We start from the raw sequence: 23,446 nt of genomic DNA, 5'->3' as shown, positions 1-23,446 counted from the left end.
TACAGCCCCTATGGGCTGCTGTTGTTAGCTGCCACGGAGTTGGCCCTCTGCTCACAGCAACTTCATGTGCAATGGAACAAAATGCTGCCTGACCCTGTGCCGTCCCCATGATGGGTTGCAGAGTGGACCAGTGTGATCTATGTTTTCTTTGGCTGATTTTCAGAAGTAGATTTGCCAGACCTTTCTTCCTAGTCTGTCTTAGTGTGGAAGCCCCACTGAAACTGTTCAGCATCATAGCAACATGCAAGCCTCCACTGACAGATGGGTGGTGGCTGCACTTGAGGTGCATTGGCCAGGAATCGAACCTAAGTCTCCCACGTGGAAGGCAAGAATTCTACCACTGAACCACCAGTGAACCCTATTGTGGGCTAGCCATTGTAAAGGCATCAGGGATACAGAGGTCAGCTAAAACAGACAGAAACCCCCATCCTCCCAGAGTACATGTTCCAGTGAATTTCCAGCCATCTGTACTGTGATCCTGTGCTTGTACTTCAGCCTTTCCCCTGCAGTGAGTCACTCCAGGGCAGGGGCTGTGCCCTCTATATCTTTGTTGGCACTAGCAAAGGCAACTCAGTAAACCCTGACTCAGTGAATGAATGGATGTGCAGATAGAAATATTTAACAGTAAGATTTTTTTCCAGGGTGTCAGAATTGAAAGGTAAAAGCAATTGGTTTAAAAGTGGGGAAATGATGAGCACTGGGAGAGATTAGTCTGTAATTTACTGAGGCCCTCTTAAGCCGTTTCATGGCAGAAAACAGCTTGCAGCTTTGCCCATTTGGCCAGGGTCAGAATTGCATGTGGAGGTCCACCCTCGGGAGAGTGAGCACGCTGAGCTGTACACTTGCCAGGCACTTCTGTGTGTTTGACTCGTTTGGCCAAGTTCCTGATTTGCAGCATGCAAGCTCTTGGTATGGAGGAGGGGGCTAAGAAGAAGGCGGGCAGCGTAGCTTCCTGAGCTCTCCAAAGGCCAGCCAGGCCCCCCAGGCAAGAGTCTGCCATGTGAGAGAGGGGTGAGTGGGTGTGTGCGTGTTGTACCAGGGTGCCAGTTCTGTTCCTCTCAGGTGATAGATTACCCAGGAAGCCACACTAAATATGGTAAGGACCCATCTTTGGAACCTACCCAAGGTCTGCATTTCTCAGGAGACTGTTGGTATCAGAGCATAAGAATTCAAACAGCTATATGACGAGTTGTGGGGTGAGTGTCCAGATGAGCTGGAATGTTTTTGGTCATGGGTGTGGAAGCGTGTCCTCATTCTCAACACCCCCCCTCAGGAAATGTTGAAATACAGCAAGAACTGTGAAGGGGCTGAGGACCTGCAGGAGGCACTGAGCTCCATCCTGGGGATCCTCAAGGCCGTCAATGACTCCATGCATCTGATTGCCATTACTGGCTATGATGTAAGTGACCCCGCCAGTGAGAGCCCAGTGGGGGCCAGTGGACAGCGGACTGGGGGAGCCGAGGACAATCCCCATGGCATTCAGGAACAGGAGTACTGACTTCCTCCAGAGGTCTCAGTACCACAAAAGATGCTAAGGAACATTGCTGGATGGGGCCCTCCAAAGAGCAGCCAGGTCGAGGACCACTGAACTGTGTGTAGAGCTGTGCTTCTTAAGCTTGAACATGCATACACATCACCTGGCCTGTGACTAAGATGCAGATTCTGATTCAGTAGGTCTGGGGTGTGGCCCGAGATTAACAGATAAAGCTGTTGCTGGAGCCTGCAGACCACGCTGGGAATGGCTAATGTGCAGAGAACATTGGAAAATGTTCACCCTTTGGCCCAAAGGCAACCTCTTGATGTTGACCCCCCCTTTCCCTCCCCCTCCTCCTTCTCCATTGTTACTACTATCTGCCTCTCTGTAAGTCCACTCAGCACTCATTCTCGGTGTCAGATGTAGCTGTGACATGTGTCTGTGTTCCAGGGAAATCTTAGTGACCTGGGGAAGCTGCTGATGCAGGGCTCCTTCAGTGTCTGGACTGATCACAAGAAGGGCCACTCCAAGGTGAAGGACCTCGCCAGGTTTAAGCCAATGCAGCGGCACCTGTTCCTGCACGAGAAGGCTGTGCTCTTCTGCAAGAAGAGGGAAGAGAACGGGGAGGGGTATGAGAAAGCCCCTTCCTACAGCTACAAGCAGTCCTTAAGTGTGAGTCAAGGGCCTGTCTTCAACAACAACTGAACATTTGTCTACCAACCTAAAAGAGGAGAAATGTGCCACTCTGACACATTTTTAGGTTATAGTTAACACCTTGATCTTGAACTCTTAAAATTCTGACATTTGGATCTAGAAGTCCAGGGGTTTTTGGCATTCTTAGCCCCCACTCCAAAAATATGTCTGTCATTTAATTTGTGTGTTGACATCTTTTAAAGCCAAAATGGGTGCTCTTGTCATGCTCATTACGTCTCTTCCCTGATTTCGTCTTTCCCAGATGGCCGCTGTTGGCATAACGGAGAATGTGAAAGGAGACAATAAGAAATTTGAAATCTGGTATAACGCAAGAGAAGAAGTTTACATCATACAGGTCGGGGCAGCTTGTTTTTGTTTCTCAGCCAAGGTGTTAAGGTGTGAATTGAACCTCTTAAGGATTACTGATGAGAAGCATCTAATGAGAATTGGTGTTTAGAGTCTTGCATGAGGTTTCGACGTCCATAGGTCAGGATCAACCACGGTCCATGTATGGGCACTCGCCTGGGCCATCTTTAACCTGAGTTGTACAGCTGTACCCAGGACAAAATACAGAGGAACATGCAATGTAGGAGTGCTTTACGTATACTAAAAGGAAGATGGGCTCCAGCCTATGCGGCCTCCCAGGGCAGTGTGTACCTCAAGCACAGGAGAGGACTAGCTAGCCCTGGACCACATTACACATGCGTAGATCCAGATTCTTCTAGTAGGAAAGGGTATTCCTGGACCCTACCTGTGTGCTTTCTTGGTTGATGAGAGTGGGAAGTGGGTGGAGTTAAACGTGTATTCAGAACAGTGACCTTTAGGGGACTCTATGGCAAAACCCAAGTGCTCCACCCATGATTGGGCTGGATGGATAGATGTGTCTCTTCTAGTTGCCTCTGAGTTACTGAATGGTTTGGCCTCAGGACTGATTGCCAACCCCGCCAGGATGTGGAGGGCTTGGCAGGGCCCAGGCCCCTGCACACTCTGCAGTCTTGCCCCCCAAGACAGCACGGCCCCAGGCTGAAGTGCCCACAGAGTTACAAGGAGGACATGGCCCTGGCTCTAGCACTGCCTTCTACCCCCGGCCAAAAGCACCTACATAAGTGACCCAGGGGAGCTGCCAGGAACCTAGTCAGGGGCTCTCTGGCTTCCGCAGGCTCAGTGTCTTCAGAGCCCAACTGCCTACCTGACAGTGGACGCTCAGGCCTGAGCCCAGGGGTCCTGTGTCCAGGCTCACACATGATATTGAGAACCTCGTGGTTCCTGGTCCAAGTGCCTTCTGCCTGGCAGCTTAGAGTCACTGATAAGATTTCCTTGTCACCTAAAAATAATGTCCACACAGCTTCCCAAAGAAAAGTGCTTACTCTCAAGGTTTAGTTTATACCCGTGCAGTTTTAGACACTGACATGGTTTAGCTGTTACACGGGTGTTGGTCCAATCACTCAGTTCATTAACTGGCTCTTGAGCGCCCCCTGGTGCCAGGAACTGGACCCTGCACTGGCCTCTTTCCAGTCTTGCCCCAAAAGCCCACAAGGCCAGAGGATGTTGGGGCGGGGAACCAAACCCAGTGCTGTCAAGTCGATTCCAGCTCATAGCGATGAGCAAGAGGATGTATGCACCCATTTTTGCATCTCGTTTCTTACATTCCGTGACCGATTATTAAATGCCTAAAGATTGTCCTCGAAGTGACAGAGTGAAATACCAAGGCTCGTTTCTTAAAGGAATTTCTGTTTTTACCTACTGGCATTTCTTTTTGGGGAATAGGCACCAACTCCTGAGATTAAAGCGGCGTGGGTCAATGAAATCCGAAAAGTGCTGACCAGCCAGCTGCAGGCCTTTAGAGGTAAGCATGTCTTTGGCAATTCTTTTCTCTTAGCTTTTGCTCCTGGTGCACTTCCAATTCTGTCAAAAGCAACTACAAATATTTTAACTGTGTAAAGACATCTTAGCGTTTAAAAGTGAGACGTTAAATGCGAATTCTTCCGTGGTGGACAGACGGTCTGTTTATTTCCCCTCCTTGCAGAAGCCAGTCAGCACAGAGCGTTGGAGCAGTCCCAGAGTTTGCCTCTGCCTGTATCGTCTCACACAAGGTGAGGGTAAACCTACAGCTTCAGGGTCAGCCTATCGGCAAGATTAAAAAGTAGCTTTCTGGGCACACCAGTGTTCACCGCAGCGCTCTCCACAACAGCCACAAGGTGGAAATAACCCAAGGGCCCGTCAGCAGAGGAATGGATAAACAAATGTGGCATACCTATACAATGGGATATTATTCCGCTGTAAAGAAAAATGAAGTTCTAACCCCTGAAACTGAGAAAATCTTTAAACCTTAAACCAAAAATAGTCCCTGAAGTCTTCTTAAAACCAAACAATAGATCAGCTTAACTAGTAAAATACGTCTGCCTTGACCATTGTGTTCTTTTAAGATCTCTCTATATGGGATCAAATTGACAACAGCAACTCGAAAGATTAGGCAGGAACCTTGAGGTCAGTGAGTCCATGTGAACGAGGGAGGAACAACTCAGAAAAGGAGGGTGAGAATGGCTGCACAAACTGAGCAATGTCATCAACGTCAGTAAGTTGGATGTGTAGGAACTTGTTGAATTGGTGTATGTTTTGCTGTGTACATTCTCAACAACAATGAAATAAATAAAATTTAGGGGGAAAAACTGACTTAAAAACATATTTAGATAAAGCGAAATGAAGTTCCCATTCACGCCACCACACTGGATGAACCTTGAAGACGTGCTGAGTGAATAAGTCAGACAAAAAACGACCAATATCCTATGGTCCTACTTACACGAAACATCGAGACAGGCAAAGGCATAAAACAAAAGATTATTCATGGTTACTAGGGGTGAGGGGAGGAGAAACGGATGTTTTCACCACGGGGCACTGAGTGCCTGTCTGGGGGGATGGAAACATCTGGAAATAGATGGTGGTGCTGTTTGCCTGGCATGGTGACAGTAACTAACATCCCTGACTCTACACTTAAAGATGGTTAAAATAGAAAATGTTTTGGCTACGTATTTTAACCACAGAGAGAGAGAGAGAGGAATGCTGTTTTAAAGACCAAAAAGGAATCAGGGAGAGTTTTGAAGAACTAACCTGGCAATACACTTTCTTTTTTTTTGGTGTGTCTCATGTCCCTAGCCCCTCCAGAGGGAACACAAAAGCTGTCAGAAAGTTGGAAGAAAGAAAAACTGACCCTCTAAGCCTGGAAGGGTATGGAAGCTCAGCATCGTTGCCAAAGCCCCCAGAGAAGGGCAAAGGTGGGTGTCTGTTGTAACTGAACCTTCCGTGTACCTTGAGGGTCGTTACTATATGTTTGTTAACTAGGGACAAGTGTGTTGGGGACAGCCCCCCGTTAGAAATACACAGCTTCTGTTAACACAAAATAGCATTTGTAAAGCGTTTAGAAGTTTCTTCTTTTCCCGACCCGCCTTAAATGAAACGTTTGAGTCTTACAGAAGAAGCCATCTTACGGCTGGTCAGTCGGTGTAGGCTCCCTGTCCGGCAAGCCCAGCCCCAGAAATGCTGTTTGAGTCCAAAAGTCTGCATGCCAGCCGGGACCTGAATTCCGACTTCCCCAGAGCGTGCCTGCCGGGCCCTCTTCCACCTTGCAGACCTGACTCAGGCCCTGCCTTGGCGGGGATTGTCAGTGCCCTACGATTTTTTTGTCTCTCTCTCTTCCTTTGTAGATGACACAGTCACTAGCTCTACATCAGAAAGTTCCGCGCTTTCCAGAAAGCGCTTTACCCTGCAGGGCTTTGCTAGCCTCAAAGGTCAGAAAGGTAAAAGCCACCCGCTCCTTCTGGAGTGTCCACCGGTGTGGTCCTGTGTCTGCTGTACATTTGTGTGGTGACCATTCGTGGGGACGGTCCTGAGGGTTTCAGTGCCTCCTTCCTCACCTATGCGGAGCCCATTTAAGTGCATTTTTTCCACTGAATCATTGACATAGCCAAAGTGACCCTTTGGAGAAGTCCCTCTTCTCTGGAAAAGTGAAGTTGAGCTTTTCAAATGAAGCTTGCTCAGAAACTGGAGTTGCCGTTTGCTTTTTTTGGTCCAGTCGCTCCCACCCTGCCCCCTTGCCTTTCCCTGCTCCCTGCAGTGCCGTAACCTTCTAGCCGTGATCACTCTTTCCTGCCACGATACTGAAGTCTGGCTTCAGATATGTTTGTGGGCGTGCTTGCTAGCATAACAGAGTAACGGACCCCTTTAGGGTGAGGTCTCTGTAAAGCTCCTTTACCTTTGGGTGTGTGTTGGCAGTGAGACATATGTGAGTAAAGTCCACTGAAATAGCTACGAAGCGAACCCTGAAGTTTCCAGCATGTCTGTGTAGAACCTGTTCTCCTGATGCCAAAAGCCAGCGTTGTCCATGGTTCTTCCAGTTGGTCCACACACTGGTCCAGAGAATTCATTTTTTTTCTCCAGTTTATAAAATACTGTTAACTTAGCCTCTCACTAAGAAGAAAGAAAAACAGAGAAAAAGGATGGGAATAAAGAAGGAAATTGGAAGAGAGGGAGGAAGAAAGAAAGGAGGGAGAGAGGAAGGAAAGAAACGGAACGAAACTACCAATTCTGGTACTACCTACTTAGCCAGTACAAAGCTAAGAAAATGTTTCTAGATACGGCCCCATAAATGACAACACTGGCTGCCAAAGTCACCTCATGAATCAATCAGTCTCATCCCCTCTTAATCACCCTGGGCCTCTCTCTTCACCTGAGATCCCTTGGCCAGTTTAGTTTTGTTTATTAACGCTACTGTTTGAATCAGTGGAAATAAACCCATTAGATGTTCGTGTGTCATTCCGCATGATCTCAGAGGCGTTTCACGTGGGGCACCTCGTCTCTCACGCGTTTCCTCACTCTGTCTCTCTTCTGTTATATCTTTGCCTCTTCCTCCCTCTGCAGCTTCTCCTACCAGTCCTGACAAAAAAGCTAAGCGGCACGAAGTAAAGAGCGACCCAACTCCTTTTGGTTTAAGAGGTAGAGTGATTCAACCTTCTGAACATGGACTGACAATCCATCACCCATCCAGTTAGAAACTCTTGCTGTTTTGCCACTACCTGTTCTCTAAAATGTAAAACTTTACCAGCCACAAACCAATTTCTTGTTTTATTCTAAAGCATGAGACTCTGGCTACAGATACTATGGTGGTCTCCATGTTTCTCAGTGTAACTCCTCAAGCCAGACCCTCCCAGCTCCCACTGAACTACCCATTGGCCACTAATTATGGCCACAGGTAACACCTTGTTGCTGTTGGCACCTGGTCAGCAGTTGTTTGGTTAGGGTTTACTGCTCGGTGACTGTTTCAGGCTGCGGAACACCTTGTTCACAGGGCCCTGGAGCAGCCCCTCGTCTCCTGCTTCACCATTTTGGAGACATAGACCACACTCAAATCCAATTCCTCGTTTTTTTAATAATTTATTTTTAGTTGCTGTTGTTGAGAATGTACAGAGCAGAGCATACAGCAATACAACAGTTTCTGCATGTAACATTCAGTGACAGTGGTTACATCCTTGGAGCTGTGCAACCATTCTCACCCTCCTTTTTGGAGTTGTTCTTCCCCCATTAACATAAATTCACTGCCCCCTAAGTTTTCTGTCTAATCTTTTGAATTTTTGTTGTCAATTTAATCCCATATAGATAGGTCATAAAAGAGCACAGTGCTTAAGTCAGATGTTCTTTATTAGTTAAGCTAAACTGTTGTTTGGTTTTAAGAAGCCACCTCATTACATAGAGAAGACAACCTAACTTATACGGCTAGATAGAGTCAGGCTTGATCCTGGAACCTGGGCCTTATTTCTTGTCTACCTCGTGTTCAAAGGGGAAAACCTTCCCTGGGAAACCCAAAGGCTTCGCTGGGCTAGGTTGAACATCTCAAGTTCACAAGAGAATTTCACTTTTTGAGTCTTCCTGAGTTTTCCAAACAACTAAAAAGGGACGCAAAGAGATATAGGCAACCCACTGAACCAGTATCCCCACCTAACCTTGCCCCGAGACCACCTACACTATCAGAGGCCACTCCTGGCCCATTCTTGACTCAAACAACACTCCAAGCCCAGGAATCCAGATGAACAGACCTCTTCCCGCTACCCAGCACGAGTGCAGAGGCCAGAACTCGCCAGCAGTTCTCCCACCCCCTAAAAATGGGTAAGGCACCTGGCTCACTGCTACTGACGCCCAGGTGCTTGGGGGGGAAAATCATTCCGTCCTGTATTGTCTCCTAGGAAGGTATATTTTTGTTCATTAAACACCTTCTACTTCTGGCCTGGAGACACCCAGAGCATTTTCCTTGCTGCCTTCTCCTTTATGCAGGAAGCTGGTGTCATGTAGAGCATGTGGGCTTGGAGCCAGGTAACTGTGGTCAAATACTGGTTCTACCACTTTTTAGCCAAGTGATTTCACCTCCAAGCTTCCGTTTCCTCATCTGTAAGATGAAGATAATCATACAAGCTTGCAGGGTCATAATGAAGATGAAATGAGATGATGTGTTTAAAGCCCTTAGCACAGTGCCTGGAATTGAGCTGTTAATCACCTTCATCACCGTCATTATTCTTTTCAGTCTGTAGCAGGTGGTGGCAAACCCCAGGGCCTCGTGGCTGGTGCTGTTGCAGTCGCTTAAGCGTTTACCTCCTGAAAAACTTTCTCAGTCAGTTGCTTTACTCCATTGACAGAGTCAAGAAATACTACAGAAAATAGAAATGACTGTGTTCACAAGTCACCTTGGCCTAATGTCTTCTTGTTAAGCATCCCTTAGCATCATAGACAGGTAAAGAGTAACGCAGTGCTCGCGTGTGGTGGTCCAGCTTCCATATAGTGTTGTCTGTCTCCGTGGTTATTACCCTGGGGGCCGCTGGATTTCAGTATTGGTCTGATTGCTTTCTTTTTGCACTCTGCAATACAGTGATACCACTTGGGCTGTTGAAAGTTTACCAGCGGCCCCAAGCACAGGCCAGACATTGTGCTAGAAAACATCCTTTCTCTGGAGGTGCCGGAGGGCAAGTTGCTGTAGGTTTTCTCTAACACACTGTTCCTGAAAGTGAAGGTTTTCATAGAAAGATTTCTCTAGCCACAGAAACTTACCACATTGTCCTCAAACAGATTTTTGGTTCAGTTTTGCCCAGAAGCCCCCTATAAATACTTCATGACAACCCAGGGAGTGGGCTGGAGTGGGGAGAAGGGTCTTCTAGACAGTGTACCCCAGCCTGTAGTACCTTGCTGACCACAGAGGCTCAGGCTGGGAAGCCCCAACGTGACCCCCCACCTCCCCAACCCCAGTGCTGGCACTTAGCTGCCCAGAGTTAACTTCAGATGTTCAAAGCAGGCAACATCGGGGTGATCAGTAGCTAAAAAACTGACATTCCCAAATTCTTGCACAGATACAAGCCTGGTAGTGGCACTGAGCAGGGCCAGGTGGCTCAGCACCTCTCACCTGTCCCCGGCAGCCCTGCCCCAGAAAGGTAAAGCTGGACTCTCTCGGTCTGCTGTGTGCAGAGAAGCCCGAGCCTGCTGAGCAGGGGGTGCTAGCGGCTGTAGGCCCTCTGGGCACCGAGTCTACCTCTAAACTGCTTCCTCTGCTGGGTCTCATCGCTCTGCTGGCTGATGGGGAACTCATTGCTCCCAGCTCCCTTGTCCATCTGTTTAAGACAAAAGCTGGCTTTCTAACCCCTCCCTAAAGCATGCTTTCCATTGCCAGCCTTCAAAGGACAGACAGCTGGGACTGGCATGCCTGGACAGCCCGCCTCTTGTCAGGCTCCCTGACTTAACAGAAGGTGGCGTTTACGCATTTGTCTCATTCCTTCACATACCTAGCACCCTCTTTTCCTCAGGGAAGAGCGTGCTACCAGCTGCTCTGGATGTAATTTGGAATTGGATGTGCCAACGCTCAGCTCTGATTAGCAGTAACGTGCTTATGCCCTGAGGTGCTTGTTTCTTGATGAAAGCCTCACTTAGTACCACCAGGACGACTGTGGCTTACACCGTGGGAGTATAACTGAAGCTTCTTGCTTTATTACTGCCATTTATTGTGCTCGTTCAGTGTCATGAAGTCATCATCACCTGTCTCCCCACAACTCACTTGAAATCCCCCCAACAATGGGTAATACAGTCGCTACTGCTGGCGGTACATGGCAGTAACAATGCTAATGATGGAAAGTTTTTGTTTTTTTTTTTTTAAGTCTAAAAGAAAGCTTGTTTATCCTCTCTGCTAGCCTAGTGGAGGTGTAGTACATGCCTGTGAGGGCTGCTGTTGGAGCCAGACTGCCTGGGTTTGAGTCCTGCCCATGTAACCTGAGACACGTTACCTAACGTCTGTGTGCCTCAGTTAGCTCACCTGTAAGGTGAGCATCACGGCCCTACCTACGTTATAGGTGCTGAAATCTAAATGAGTTACTCCACGTTGAATGCCTAGAACACTGCTGGCTCACGGTGTGCTGCCAGTAAACATGGATTATTTTTATTAGAAACGATGTTTCCTGACCCAGTTCTGATTAGTGTTAAAATTACAAGCACTCATTGAAAATGCCTTCTCTTTGGGTGGATCTTTACTGCAGGGCTCAAACATAGGTAGGACGGTAGGTGTCTTCAGGTAACTGTCACCCCAAGGGCTTCCATATTTACTGAGAAACTGGCTGAAGATGATCAAATGGGCATGGCTTTCCTGTTTGTGGGAAGAGACAGGGCCTCCTTGAGCCCTGCAGGAGCCATGATAAAAGCACAGCTCTCCGGAGGGCCCGGGAATTCACTACCTTCCACTGGTTGCTTCAGCCGGTGCTTGTAAATGCTCGAAGCCCTGTCACCCTGAGATTGTTTTCGCAGTCGAAGCAGAATGTGTTGAGTGTTTTGGAACCTTAAAGCAGTGTCCCGGCAGGCTCTCCTTGGGCCCTGCGGTCACACGTTTAGGGATTCGTGGGGACTTCATAGGCCATTCCTGGCACAGGCCCCAGATGCAGCAGGTATTGCCGCTCTTTAGAGCCTCATCGCTGGGCCTCTTACTCTCTTAGGTTGGAGCAAAACGTCCCATTCGTTGGAGGCCTCTGAAGACAACGATGGCTGGTCAAGTGCGGAGGAGCTGATTAATTCATCTGACGCAGAGGAAGAAGGCGGAGCAGGGCCCAGGAAGCTGGTAACTCTGGCCTTCCCTCCCTGCTAGCTCACGGCGGGGGTGTTGCAGTTCCCTGGGAGTAAGACCTCCGGAAAACCTGCCTCAATCTGAATACTGTGACTTGAAGCACAGGGTTTCATAGCGCCTCCATTTTTTCCATTGCAGAGGTTTTAGAGGTGTTTTATGCTCAGTTTGGTTAACTTACTGTTGCCCAGAGCTGCTAGCCCCATGGCTCTGTGTGTGCCCCATCCCCAGTCTGCCTGTTAGCTGCTGCTGTTGTTAGTTGCCAGCAAGTTGGCTCTGAGTCACGGCGACCCTGTGTACAACAGAACAAGACGTTGGCCGGTCCTGTGCCATCGTCAGGATTGTTGGCATGTTCAAGTCCATTGTTGCGGCCACTGTGTATCTGAGTGCCTTCCACCCGAGGGGGCTCATCTCCCGCACTGTATCGGACAGTATTCTCTTGTGCTCCGTAGGGTTTTCAGTGGCTAATTTTGAGAAGTACGTCACCAGGCTTTTCTTCCTAGTCTTAGTCTGGAAGCTCTGCTAGCCTGTCCCTCATGTGTGACCCTGCTGGTGTTTGAAACACGAGTGGCACAGCTCTCAGCACAGCAACATACCAGCATCCACAGTACGACAGACTGACAGACGGACTGACAGACGGCGGCTGTTCTACCAGTTAGCCATCTTTACACCAATACACAAATGGGCCCTCTCCTTTTGTAAAGGGACAATCCACCCTTTATTTACTCTTTTGGTAAATAGAGTATTCTTACTGCGCTTTTTTAAAGCTATGTATCTATACCTCTGTCTCATTTTTAAGGAAGTTGAATTGTCTTATGTATGGATTTGCATTCTAAACAATTTTATATTTTTAATGTTAACAGTCAGAAAGAGCTATTTCCACGTTAATTCATTAGACTCAGGATTATACAGGCAAATACTTACGGCACACCCCATGTTTGTTCCCATGCTATCACCACAGCTGAAGCAGCAAACAGAAAAAGTCTCAGGATTCTGGAGGGAGGGTCGAATAAGACACAGGTAAACCTATTGTTTTTTAAAACCTATAGACACCCCCAGCGGGGCGGCTCGTGATGAACGTCGTGAAGAAAAGCAGTGTAAGCGACAGTCATAGAAGGGGTCGTGTTTTGTGGAAACTTCCTCTTTGGTCTGATGACATTTGAGCAGATACCTGGATGGACTGAGCGTTGGCGTTCCTCGTACAGACGGCTAGGGGAATGCCGCTCCAGGCAGAGAACAGCAGCTGCAAAGGCTCAGAGCGAGGGGCTCGTCTGGACAAAAAGCAGAAGGTGTAGACAGAGCAGACTGGGGGGAGCAGGGTGCAGATAAGGTCACAAGAAGCAGAGGCCAGATCGTGTGGGACACGAGGGCCGAGGGCAGGACCGGGGACTTGGTTTGAGGACCTGTCTGGAAGGTTTTGAGCAGTTTTTAACATGCTCTGGCAGACATCAGAAAAGACCACTCTGACTGCTGTGTGGAAAACAGATTGTAGGGGCAAAGACAGGGAGACAGATATTAGAAACCATTTTTCCTGACCCAGGCCTGCTCGTTGTTTACAGCAGTCACTGAATACTCCTTCTCTTTGTATGGGTGTCTGCTGTAGGGCTCAAAGAGAGAAGCCGGTAGACCTTCCCATTTGTCACTGAGAGGGTTTTTCCATGTTTCCTCAGATACCACCATGAAGGTGATTGAATGGGTGTTGCTTTCCTGTTTGTGGGAAGAGACAGGGTCTCACTTGGCGCCCACATAGGAGCCGTGAAAACAGCACACCATCGAGGCGGGGCTGGGAATTCATCTCCCCGCACGGGGTTGGGCAGACGGTAGCCAGTGCTTTTGAGCCCTGTCTCCCTTAGACTGTTTTCATAGTTGCAGCAAAGTGTGTTAGATTTGTAGATGTCAGGAGCCCAGGCAAGCGATAATGGTGGCTTGAATCAGGTAGCAGCAGTTTTGGATTCTACGTGCATTTTGGAGTTAGAGCCTGTCTTAGTCATCTAATGCTGCTACAACAGAAATACCACAAGTGGTGGCTTTACTGAGCAGAAATTTATTTTCTCATAGTGTAGGAGGCTAGAAGTCCAAATTCAGGACACCAGCTCCAGGGGAAGCCTGTTTGTCCGCTCTGGAGGAAGGTCCTTGTCTCTTCTCAGCTTCTGTTTCTGGGTTCCTTGACACTCATGTGGTTTATGTCTTCCTCTCCATTAGTGTTTTATTGTTTAATCTGCTCTTCTATATCTCAAAAGAGATTAAGACTACACTAATAGTACTTCATTAACATAACAAAAAATCCATTTTCAAATGGGACTGTAACCCCAGGTATAGGGTTTTTTTTTAATAGTACTTCATTAACATAACAAAAAATCCATTTTCAAATGGGACTGTAACCCCAGGTATAGGGGTTAAGATTTACCACACATATTTTGGAAGAACACAGTTCAATCCATAACAGAGCCAAGAGGCCTTTTTGATGATTGGGATGTAGGGAGTATGTGTGTTAGTGTGAGAAAAAGAGGAAAGTGTCAAGGTGACTTTACAGTCACTGGTCTGTACGTTTATTTGATTAATCTTGTCTTTAGTTCGCCATTCTATCCCAAAGGTGAGACAACTGCCCTACAGATGGCAGGCACTTTGTGGACTGCTGACTAGGTAGTATGGTAAACAGGTTCTGCTGCAATAACAAATTAGCCTGAGAACTCCAGCAGGTCAACACAGCAGAGTGTCAAACTTGCTCAGCAGAGCCCATGTGTCTGGTGACTCAGGTCAGCTTCTTTCCAAGCAGAGACTGTGGGATCCAGGCTGCCTGCATCTGATGGCTCCACAGCCTGGGACATGTGGCTTCCAGGGCGCGAGGACATGAGAACCCTGGAGCAGATACACCGTCTCTCTAATGCTTTGGCTTGGAAATGACACCTGTCACTTCCACCCAGGCGTCCTTGTCCAGAAGTAGTCACAGAGTCCATGTAACTACAAGGGGCGGGAAGAAGAGGGGCATGTGGCGCCTCGGGGGGCAGTGTCCAGTTGGACATCCATCAGACCATTTGAACTGAATTTGCCTTTAGTCGTCCTGTTGACCTCTCAGTAAAATGATGTTTCTAAAAATCACATGTATGAGCTTCCTACATTTACCATAGCCTATTGGAAACCCTGGTGGCATAGTGGTTAAGTGCTAGGACAGTTAACCAAAAGGTCAGCAGTTCGAATCCACTAGGAGCTCTTTGGAAACCCTACGGGGCAGTTCTGCCCTGTCCTTTGGGGTTGCTATGAGTCAGAATCGACTCGACAGCAACAGGTCTTTTGGTACTGGTGGTTCATGGTAGAATGCTCGCCTTCCATGTGGGACACCTGCGTGCGATTCCCAGCCAACGCACCTCATGCCCCGCCACCACCCATCTGTCCATGGAGGCTTGTATGTTGCTATCTATGAGGCTGAGGTGGACTTCAAAGAAAAGCCTGGCGATCTACTTCTGAAAATCAGCCAGTGAAAACCCTGTGGATCACAGCAGTCCAATCTGGACTGATCGTGGGGACAGCGCAGGACCAGGGCAGCATCACCTTGCGTTGTGGGCGGGGTCACCCTGAGTCAGGCCATCTCAGCAGTAGCTAACAGCAACAACTGCTTCAGGAATTTCAGGCGGGAATCCCATTCTTTCAGCCTGGTTAAGAGCTGTGCCCTCGGGAGATAGGTGTAGCCCAGGGAGCTATCTGATCCTACCCCACTTCACGCTTTCAGTCCATTGGGGGAGAAAAGTTAAAAACACAAATATATCCATGTGAAGTGATACAAAAACGAATGATCAAGTGCCATACCGAAGGAGGGGATTCCTTAGGGTGGTCAGGACAGCCTTTCCCCAGGAGGGGATCCCTTAGGGTGGTCAAGACAGCCTTTCCCCAGGAGGGGATCCCGTAGGGTAGTCAGAACAGCCCTTCTCCAGGAAGGGATTGCCTAGGGTGGTCAGGACAGCCCTTCTCCAGAAGGGGATTCCTTAGGGTGGTCAGGACAGCCTTTCTCCAGGAGGGAATTCCTTAGGGTGGTCAGGACAGCCTTTCTCCAGGAGGGGATTCCCTAGGGTGGTCAGGACAGCCGTTCTCCAGGAGCCAACATTATAGGAAGGCTTCGCAGGTGAGAAGGAGCCAGTTAGAAGTGGGTGATGTACAGAGACTCCAGAGCAGAGGGACACCGTGAAGGGTCAGAGGCCAAGAAGAACTTGGGGGTTAGAGGGCTCCTAAGGTGGTAAGTGAGGCTGGTGTAGAGTGGGGAGGGGAGAGTGGTGGGCAGGAGGTGGGCTCTGGGAGACATTGCAGGCCCTGGTGTGAAATGGGGAGAGTGGTGGGCAGGAGTTGGGCTCTGGGAGACGTCACAGGCCGTGGTGTGAAATGGGGAGAGTGGTGGGCAGGAGGTAGGCTCTGGGAGAGGTCGCAGGCCCTAGTGTGAAATGGGGAGAGTGGTGGGCAGGAGTTGAGCTCTGGGAGAGGTCGCAGGCCCTGGTGTGAAATGGGGCGAGTGGTGGGCAGGCGGTGGGCTCTGGGAGACATTGCAGGCCCTGGTGTGAAATGGGGAGAGTGGTGGGCAGGAGGTGGGCTCTTGGAGACGTCTCGGGCTATGGTGTGAAGTGGGGAGAGTGGTGGGCAGAAGGTGGGCTCTGGGAGATGTCTCAGGCCCTGGTGTGAAATGGGGAGAGTAGTGGGCTGGAGGTAGGCTCTGGGAGACCTCACAGGCCCTGTGAGGAGTTTGAGTTTTATTCTCAGTGTGCAGGGAGTGATGTTATCCCACCCACATTTTTGAAGGAAAACTGGCTGCTGTGGTGAGGGGTGAGGATGGGAGCGGGGCCAGTTAGGAGGCGAGTGCAGAGCCGTTCAGTGAAGAGAGCGTGGCTCAGCTCAGCCTAGTGCTGATGAAGGGGCCCTGGCTGGCACAGATGGTTTGCACTCAACTACTAATCTAAAGGTTGGTGATTTGAACCCGCCCAGTGATACCAAGGAAGAAAGACCTGGCCATCTGCTCCTGTAAAGATTACAGCCCGGAAAACCCTATGGAGCAGTTCTACTCTGTAACATATGGGGTTGCTCTGAGTTGGAATCAATTTGATGGCAACAGGTTTTTGTTTTGGTTTATTGCTGAAGAAATTTGTGTAGATTGGTTTTTTTTTTTTTAACATGGTCATAATATGAGACCTAGTACCTTGCTAAGCCTAAGGGACCTTACCAATCTGAAGCCAGCGATCCTACCAGTAACTCCACAAATGGGGAGTACCCTAATGAAAAGCTACTTTTCTTTCCTTCCCTTGTTACCAGATAAATTGAAGTCCACGCTCGTGTGATTTTGCCTGTTCGTGGACAGCCACTGTTTGTTGGTCTTTGTGTGGGTGGGGTGGGGGGATGGAAGAAGAAGCGGTGTTTCGTCTTGCCTGCTGGTGTTCAGAGGAGGCAGACGTCTGTCTCTCCCCATCTTTCTCCCATTTAGGTTCCAGGTAAATACACAGTGGTGGTTGATCAGGAGAAAGGAGGCCCAGATGCCCTTTCGGCAAAGAGCGGGGACACGGTGGAGGTGATCCACGAGGGCGACGAGGGACTTTGGTAAGAGGGGCCCCCAGTTCACTGGCGCCTCAGACCTGTTGAATGCATGGCTAGAGCCATTTGACACCCACGCCCCTTCCAGGTATGTCAGGAACCTGAGCACCGGTCAGGAGGGATGGGTGCCGGCCGGCAGCCTGTCGACACTCATCGGCAAATCCAAATCAGCTCAGTGCTTAAGCAGCTCAGGTGAGAGCCCGTGCCCGAGCCCGCGCTCCGTTCACTGCATTCACTCGGACCCTCCTGTTGTCACACCCCAAAGCCAATTGAAAAGAAAAAAAAAATTGCTGTCAAGTCGACTCCGACTCACAACAACCCCATGTGTGTCTTAGGGTTTTCAGTGGCTGATATTTCAGGAGCCAGTTGCCAGGCCTTTCTTCTGAGGCACCTCTGGGTGGACTCAAAGCCCCACCCTTTCAGTTAGCAGCTGAGTGGTTAACCATTTGCACCACCCAGGGAATCCCAAAAGAAAAAACGGAGTTTAATTGTTTAAAAAAAAAAAATAGGTAAAGGCCAGAGCTGTAACCAATCCCTGTCTCTCTGTCTGGTGTTTTCCCTCCTCCAGAGTCGGGCACTGGCTCCGCCTTGCTGAGCAACTCCTCCAGCTGTAGTGAAAGCTGCAACACCACCTTCTCGGACCTCAAGGGTTAGCCGCTGAGGCCTGGCTTCGCTTCCTGTGCTAAGGACTCTCGAGCAAACTCTTGAAGCCGAAGAGCCATAGGCCAGCATGCGAATCTCTAAGTTTTCTTTTGCGTGGGCTTGCTTAGTTTGGCGAGGGAATGGTGCTTTCACAAAATATCCTGAGAAAAGAGGGTCCTGGAAGATCTGAATGAAGACTGCCTGGCTGCCCAGGGACCCTCGAGATGCAGGAAGGCAGGCAATCATTCAGAAGTGAAAGGTTCTACTCTCCAGCCTGGATGCAGGACGCCCCCCAGCACTCAGCAGCACCTTCCACAGGGAGACTGCACCCACAGAACACCAAAGCTTCCTTGGAACAGCCGGGAATGGACAGCAGAGAAGGTTGCAGGTCAACGGAACTCTTGTTCAGAAGGCGTAGAAGGCTGAGAACAGAAACCATTCCTTTCTGGACCCTTCCAGGCAGATGCAGTAGGTGGTGTCTCTTTCTAAGAGGCTGGGAGTGAGGCTTTGCTCCAACCCTTCGGCTTTTGTTTTCTGATATCTCTGGTATGGTGCTTTCTGCAGGAATGCGCATAAGCTGTTCCCAAAAGTAGTGAGAGACTCACTGACTGACGCCTGAGGGGAGAAGGGTGGGGACGGGGGGGGGGCGGGGGTACTCTTTTGTCTTTTACAAGTCTTTTTTTTAAACAGGGATGGATCCCATGGCCATTTTTTGTGAAACTTTGGCCTCTAATCTTTACCAAGAATCACTGTGTTTACATAAAATGACAGTTTGATACTGTATTTGATATAAAACTATTTTTTTTGTTACTGGGGTTTACATTGAAACACGTTGTTTATACCACTGGGATGATTTGGGGGACTCTCTCATGGAAATTGATGACGTCCTTCCTGAGGCTCTTTAGAACCTGGTCACAGGTGAATGAAAACCCACCCTTGAAGAAATCAGGCAGCGTTTCTACGCCCACAAGCAATTAGAAACCAAGGACTTTCCTTTACATGCGTAGGGTTAGTTTTCAAAAGAAAATTTAAACTATAATTTAAAATGTTACTCTTCTACAAAAAAAAAAATGAGGGGACTCAATTTTTTTAAAGAGCTTCACTGAATTAGGATATTTTTATTGTTTTTAAAGAAAATATAAAGATGCAATTTTTGCAGGTTATCGTCTGAACCAATGCTGTCGACTACCGCTTCATTAATTCCTGCCACTTCTTCATATTCCTCCTTATAAGATGCAGGCAGCACCTCGCCACCCCCCCCCCATCGCGACCTTTCTCCTGCGTAGAGAATGAAATCTTCTCGCCCGTGAACTGTATTGTAATCACCTTGAATCCATAAATCTAAATGTGGAGAGTTTATTTTATTCAAATCGAGGCAAAACTGGAAAGAAAACTCTTCCATTTTACCCTTTTTTTTGTGTGTGCGTTTCAGAAACATTCTGTTCTTTGGAAGCTTTCTGTATCTGGTTGGGGCAGATATTTTTATATGTATGTATATATGTGTCTATGTGTGTGTACATATATATCTTGATGTAAAGGATGTATTTATAGTCTTCATGCTGCTGAAAATGTGTCACTTTACAGTTCCCTCCATAAGTTTTCATGCCACTCTACTCTGGAGCCGACCGAGGTCGTCCTCGCCTGTGGTGTTTCCAAGATAAACCGACCCGAGACGTGCACTCACGGCCCCGTCCCCGCCCCCCGTGGTATGCAAGGCCCTTGTACCCAGACCTCTGTAGAGGATGGTAATAAAATAGGAAATGTACAAAGACTTGGTAGCTTTTCTTCTGGTGTATAAGTTATTTGAAACACGACATGTAACAATTAACATATTCAGACAGAGTTCCTTTCAACATCCCATTATTTGTTGTGATCTCTTCCTCATAAAGGCACTTTTAAGAACTCACGTTTCATTCACTGTTACTTTTTTTTTTCCCGCTGATGTAAATAAAATTTAAAAATCAGAGTTCTTTATTGTATGGATGAAATTTGAATAAATGTCAGCATCTCTTGCTGTCGGCCTTCATCTGTAAAGGCACAGAATTGACTACGAGCCTTGTGTTCACAGCATTGGGATGTTATATTATGATTGTATATTCATAATAGCGCAAGCACATATTAAAATAGGGATGAGACGTTCTAGGCAAGTAAAATTATCTCAGGAATGCAAGGATGGTTCAGTACAAAAAAATGTATTGCTGTAACTCTGTGGGGCAGTTGTACTCTGTCCTATAGGGTTGTTATGAGTCGGAATTGACTTGATGGCACTGGGGTTCTGGTATAATATTGCTAGGATGATGCAGAAGCATCAAATGGTCCACCTGCTTTACTTGGTTAGGCAATGGTGAGATTAAAATTGTAACAAGCTTATGTATGTCAAAAATGTAAATGTAACCATTACAGTAGTGCGATCAATAACTGGTCAACCAGAAAGGTAGAGAAGGTTAGGTTTGGACTGGGAGTGAGCTTTGAGCTTTAGCCTAGACTGAGCAGGTGTTTCAAATTTGAAGTTGCCAGAAGAGTTAAGAGATCTCATTGAGATACTGTCAAGGGGCCAGAAGGGGGATTCAGCTGAACTCACTGAAGGCAGTGACAAGAGAAAAGCAAAACCATTTCCCGTTTGTACACCATCTAGAACTCTGCTCAGTGAACCTGTTAGACGACTAAACAGTATGATTCCAGGCAGAACTCAATGCATGAAGCCAATAAATAGGGTGTTGTGGGTGGGGGTGCAGTCAAGTGATCAGGAGGCTGGCTGCCTTGGAAAGATGGGGCTTGAGCTGAAACTTGGGTGACATGAAGGAGTCAGCTATGGGAGGAGCTGGGGATGTGTTCCAGGAGGGGCCTGACTCCCACAGGAATCAGCAAGTGCAAAGCCCCGAGGCAGGAAGAAGCCCAGTGTGGCTGGAGGGTAGTTAGGGGGAAATGAGTGGTAAGAGACGAGGTTGGGGCCATGAGCATGATCAGGAGCCTGGATTTAACTTTAGTAGAACGTGAAGCCATTGGCGGGGCTCAAGCAGGGGAATTTCAGAGTCAGGCTTATGTTCCTAAAAGACCATTGTAGATCGACACAACGACACAGACGAATCTCACATATGCTGAGTGAAAGAAACCCAGCCCGAAAGGCTACGTAACTATGTGATTCCACTTATTTTATATTCTGGAAAAGCTAAAACTGTAGGGGCAGAAAACAGGTTATTGGTGGCCAGAGACTCAGGGTAAAGGAAAGGTATTGACTGCAAAAGGGCAGCCCGAGGAAATTTCTAGGGGTGATGGACTCAGGAGGAAGAACTAACTGTACTTACTGATCTATTTTATGTGGGGAGGCAGAAAGGGAGAACAAAAGGATGATTCTTTTAGGAACCTCCACAATATCATTTAATCTGATTTTCAAGATCTTCACAAAACCCAGCAGCCCCGACAATCACCTTCATTATGAAGAGAGCGGGCCCTGTGGAGCCATTGCGCGTAAAGCATCAAGTCATGGTCACCAGCCCCTGGTTCCTTTTCCTCCTGAACTCCCAGCTGTGCCACATTTCCCAGGCTCCTTTGCAGCTAGGTAGGCCACAGGACTGAGCCCTGGACAATGGAATGTGGGCAGAAGGTATGCACACTGCTTTCAAGCCTTGTTGTTAGGTGCCATCGAATCAGTTCCAACTCAAAGCAACCCTACGTAAAACAGAACCAAACACTGCCCTGTCCTGTGCCATTCTTACAATCATTGTTACGCTTGAGCCCATTTTTGCAGCCACTGTGTCAATCCATCTCCTTGAGGATCTTCCTCTTTTTTGCTGACTCTCTATTTTACCAAGCACGATGTCCTTCTCCAGGGCCTGATCTCTCCTGGTAACATGTCCAAAGTATATGAAACATAGTATTGCCATCCTTGCTTCTAAGGAGCATTCTGATTGTACTTCTTCCAAGACAGATTTGTTTGTTCTTTTGGCAATCCATGGTATAGTCAATATTTTCTTTGCCAACACCACAATTCAAAGGCGTCAGTTCTTCGGTCTTCCTTATTCATCATCCAGCTTTAGCATGCATACGAAGCAATTGAAGACACCATGGCTTGGGCCAGGGGCACCTTCATCTTCTAGGCCCTAAAAAAACTTGAACAAATATCCATGCTCGGAAAAACACTAAATACACAGTAGATAAGTGGTAACTTTGGTGAAGGGTAAGACAGTACACAGTACTAGGGAAGCCAGCACAACTTGTACAGGGCAAGGTCATGGTAGCTCCATGGACATCCAAACTTCCTGAGGGACCTAATTGCTGAGCTGACGGCTGTGGGGACCATGGTCTCAGGGAACGTTTGGCATAACATAGTTTATAAAGAAAATGTTCTACATTCTACATTAGTGAGTAGCATCTGGCGTCTTAAAAGCCTGTGAGCAGCCATCTAGGATACTCCACTGGTCTCACCGCTTCGGGAGCAAGGAAGAATGAAGAAAACTAAAGATACAAGGGAAAGATTAGTCAAAAGGACTAATGGACCACATCTACCACAGCCTCCACCAGACTGAGTCCAGAACAACGAGATGGTGCTCGGCTACCACCACTGACTATTCTGACAGGGATCGCAATGGGGGCCCTGGACGGAGCTGGAGAAAAATGTAGAACAAAATTCTAACTCGAAAAGAAAGACCAGACTCGCTGGCCTGACAGAGACTGGAATAACCCTGAGAGTATGGCCCTCAGATAACACTTTCAGTGCAGTAATGAGGTCACTCCTGAGGTTCGACCTGCAGCCAGAAATTGAATAGGCGTATGAAACAAAACAGGACTAAAAGGGCACACCAGCCCAGGGGCGGGCACTGGAAGGCAGGAGGGGACAGGAAAGCTGGTAATAGGGAACCCAGGTTGAGAAGGGAGAGTGTTGACGTGTCATGGGCGTTATTAACCGAGGTCATAAAACAATATGTGTACTAACTGTTTAATGAGAAACATGTTTGTTCTGTAAACCTGCATCTAAATTACAATAAAAATTTTAAAAAAGTCCATACTCTCTCTTGCCCCCCTCTGCCTGCCAAATTCAAGGTTCCAGTGCAGGGTCCTGGGGACAGGCAGAGCCACTGTTTGGGCCTCCACCCTTCCTTCCTGTGAACCCTCACTGGGCTGCGACCTGAGACAGAAATAAACCCCCCAAATGTTGAGTCACTGCTATTTGTTACCGAAGTTGTTGTTAGCAGTTGTCAAGTCAGTCCCCAGCTCATGGCAACCCAGGCACAATGGAACATAAACACTGCTCCACCCCCGTGACCAGATGTGGATGGACTGTTGTGATCCACAGGGTTCTCACTGACTGATTTTCAGAAGTAGATCTCCAGGCCTTTCTTCCTAGCCCGTCTTAGTCTGGAAGCTCTGCTGAAACCTGTTCAGCATCATGGCCACATACAATCCTAACTAAGACACCTCTGAGGCTTGGTCAGAGCCCTGCGACCAGAGCCACCTCCTCTGAAGCCAACTAGACTTTAATATCGGTAGAAAGGAAAGAGTGCCAAGGACTAGGGACCAGGGGGCTTCCACAGTGACCATCACACTTCTGTGGGGGGAGGGGGGCCCTCTGCTGTCACCCTGGGGGGGTGGGAAGGGCTTTATAAAGACTCACCTTCCTCCATTGGCCTTTCCTTCCCCATCCTGCCGCCATCCCCCTTCCCCTCTCCTCCCTTTTGCCAAGGAATTCTAGGGTAGGGTTTCAATGGGTTTGGGGGGGAGAGTTTCTATACCTGCTCTTGGTCATCCTTTCACTACGAAACCTGAGAGAATTGGGTCAGGTGTCAGGCAGCAAACTTCAGCGGAGTAACAGCTCTCCAAAGCCACAGCCGCTGGTCTGGAGAACCCACACAGCCCTTAGACTTGGGGGCTTCTGTCCAACATACGTTGCCTGGCAGATTGTCCACCAAAACCCCAACTTAACGATGACATTTTGACAAGTA

At 48.2% G+C, this 23,446-nt stretch overlaps 1 protein-coding gene across 11 annotated transcripts in view; it reads left to right on the top strand.

Annotated features, from left to right (window-relative positions):
- MCF2L (MCF.2 cell line derived transforming sequence like) overlaps positions 1–22,923 on the top strand; it is a 337,829-nt gene extending 314,906 nt beyond the window's left edge. For 6 of the 11 annotated variants that reach the window (XM_023553207.2, XM_023553208.2, XM_023553209.2 and 3 more), the window contains 10 exons: positions 1,274–1,399; positions 1,925–2,146; positions 2,430–2,522; positions 3,935–4,013; positions 4,194–4,260; positions 5,321–5,439; positions 11,176–11,297; positions 16,759–16,871; positions 16,954–17,057; positions 17,434–22,917. In XM_023553207.2, the coding sequence (XP_023408975.2) occupies positions 1,274–1,399; positions 1,925–2,146; positions 2,430–2,522; positions 3,935–4,013; positions 4,194–4,260; positions 5,321–5,439; positions 11,176–11,297; positions 16,759–16,871; positions 16,954–17,057; positions 17,434–17,519 (1,131 nt within the window). In that variant the 3' untranslated portion in view covers positions 17,520–22,917. Of the gene's footprint in view, positions 1–1,273; positions 1,400–1,924; positions 2,147–2,429; positions 2,523–3,934; positions 4,014–4,193; positions 4,261–5,320; positions 5,440–5,868; positions 5,962–7,081; positions 7,157–11,175; positions 11,298–16,758; positions 16,872–16,953; positions 17,058–17,433 lie in introns of all 11 variants that reach the window. The other 5 variants (XM_023553214.2, XR_010319082.1, XM_064275212.1 and 2 more) reach the window with 5 other exon arrangements.
- Positions 22,924–23,446: the final 523 nt, after the last annotated feature.

Source organism: Loxodonta africana, chromosome 23 (assembly GCF_030014295.1).
Source record: "Loxodonta africana isolate mLoxAfr1 chromosome 23, mLoxAfr1.hap2, whole genome shotgun sequence".
Taxonomy (NCBI): Eukaryota; Metazoa; Chordata; class Mammalia; order Proboscidea; family Elephantidae; genus Loxodonta; species Loxodonta africana.
This window is presented reverse-complemented; position numbering and strand designations above follow the sequence as displayed.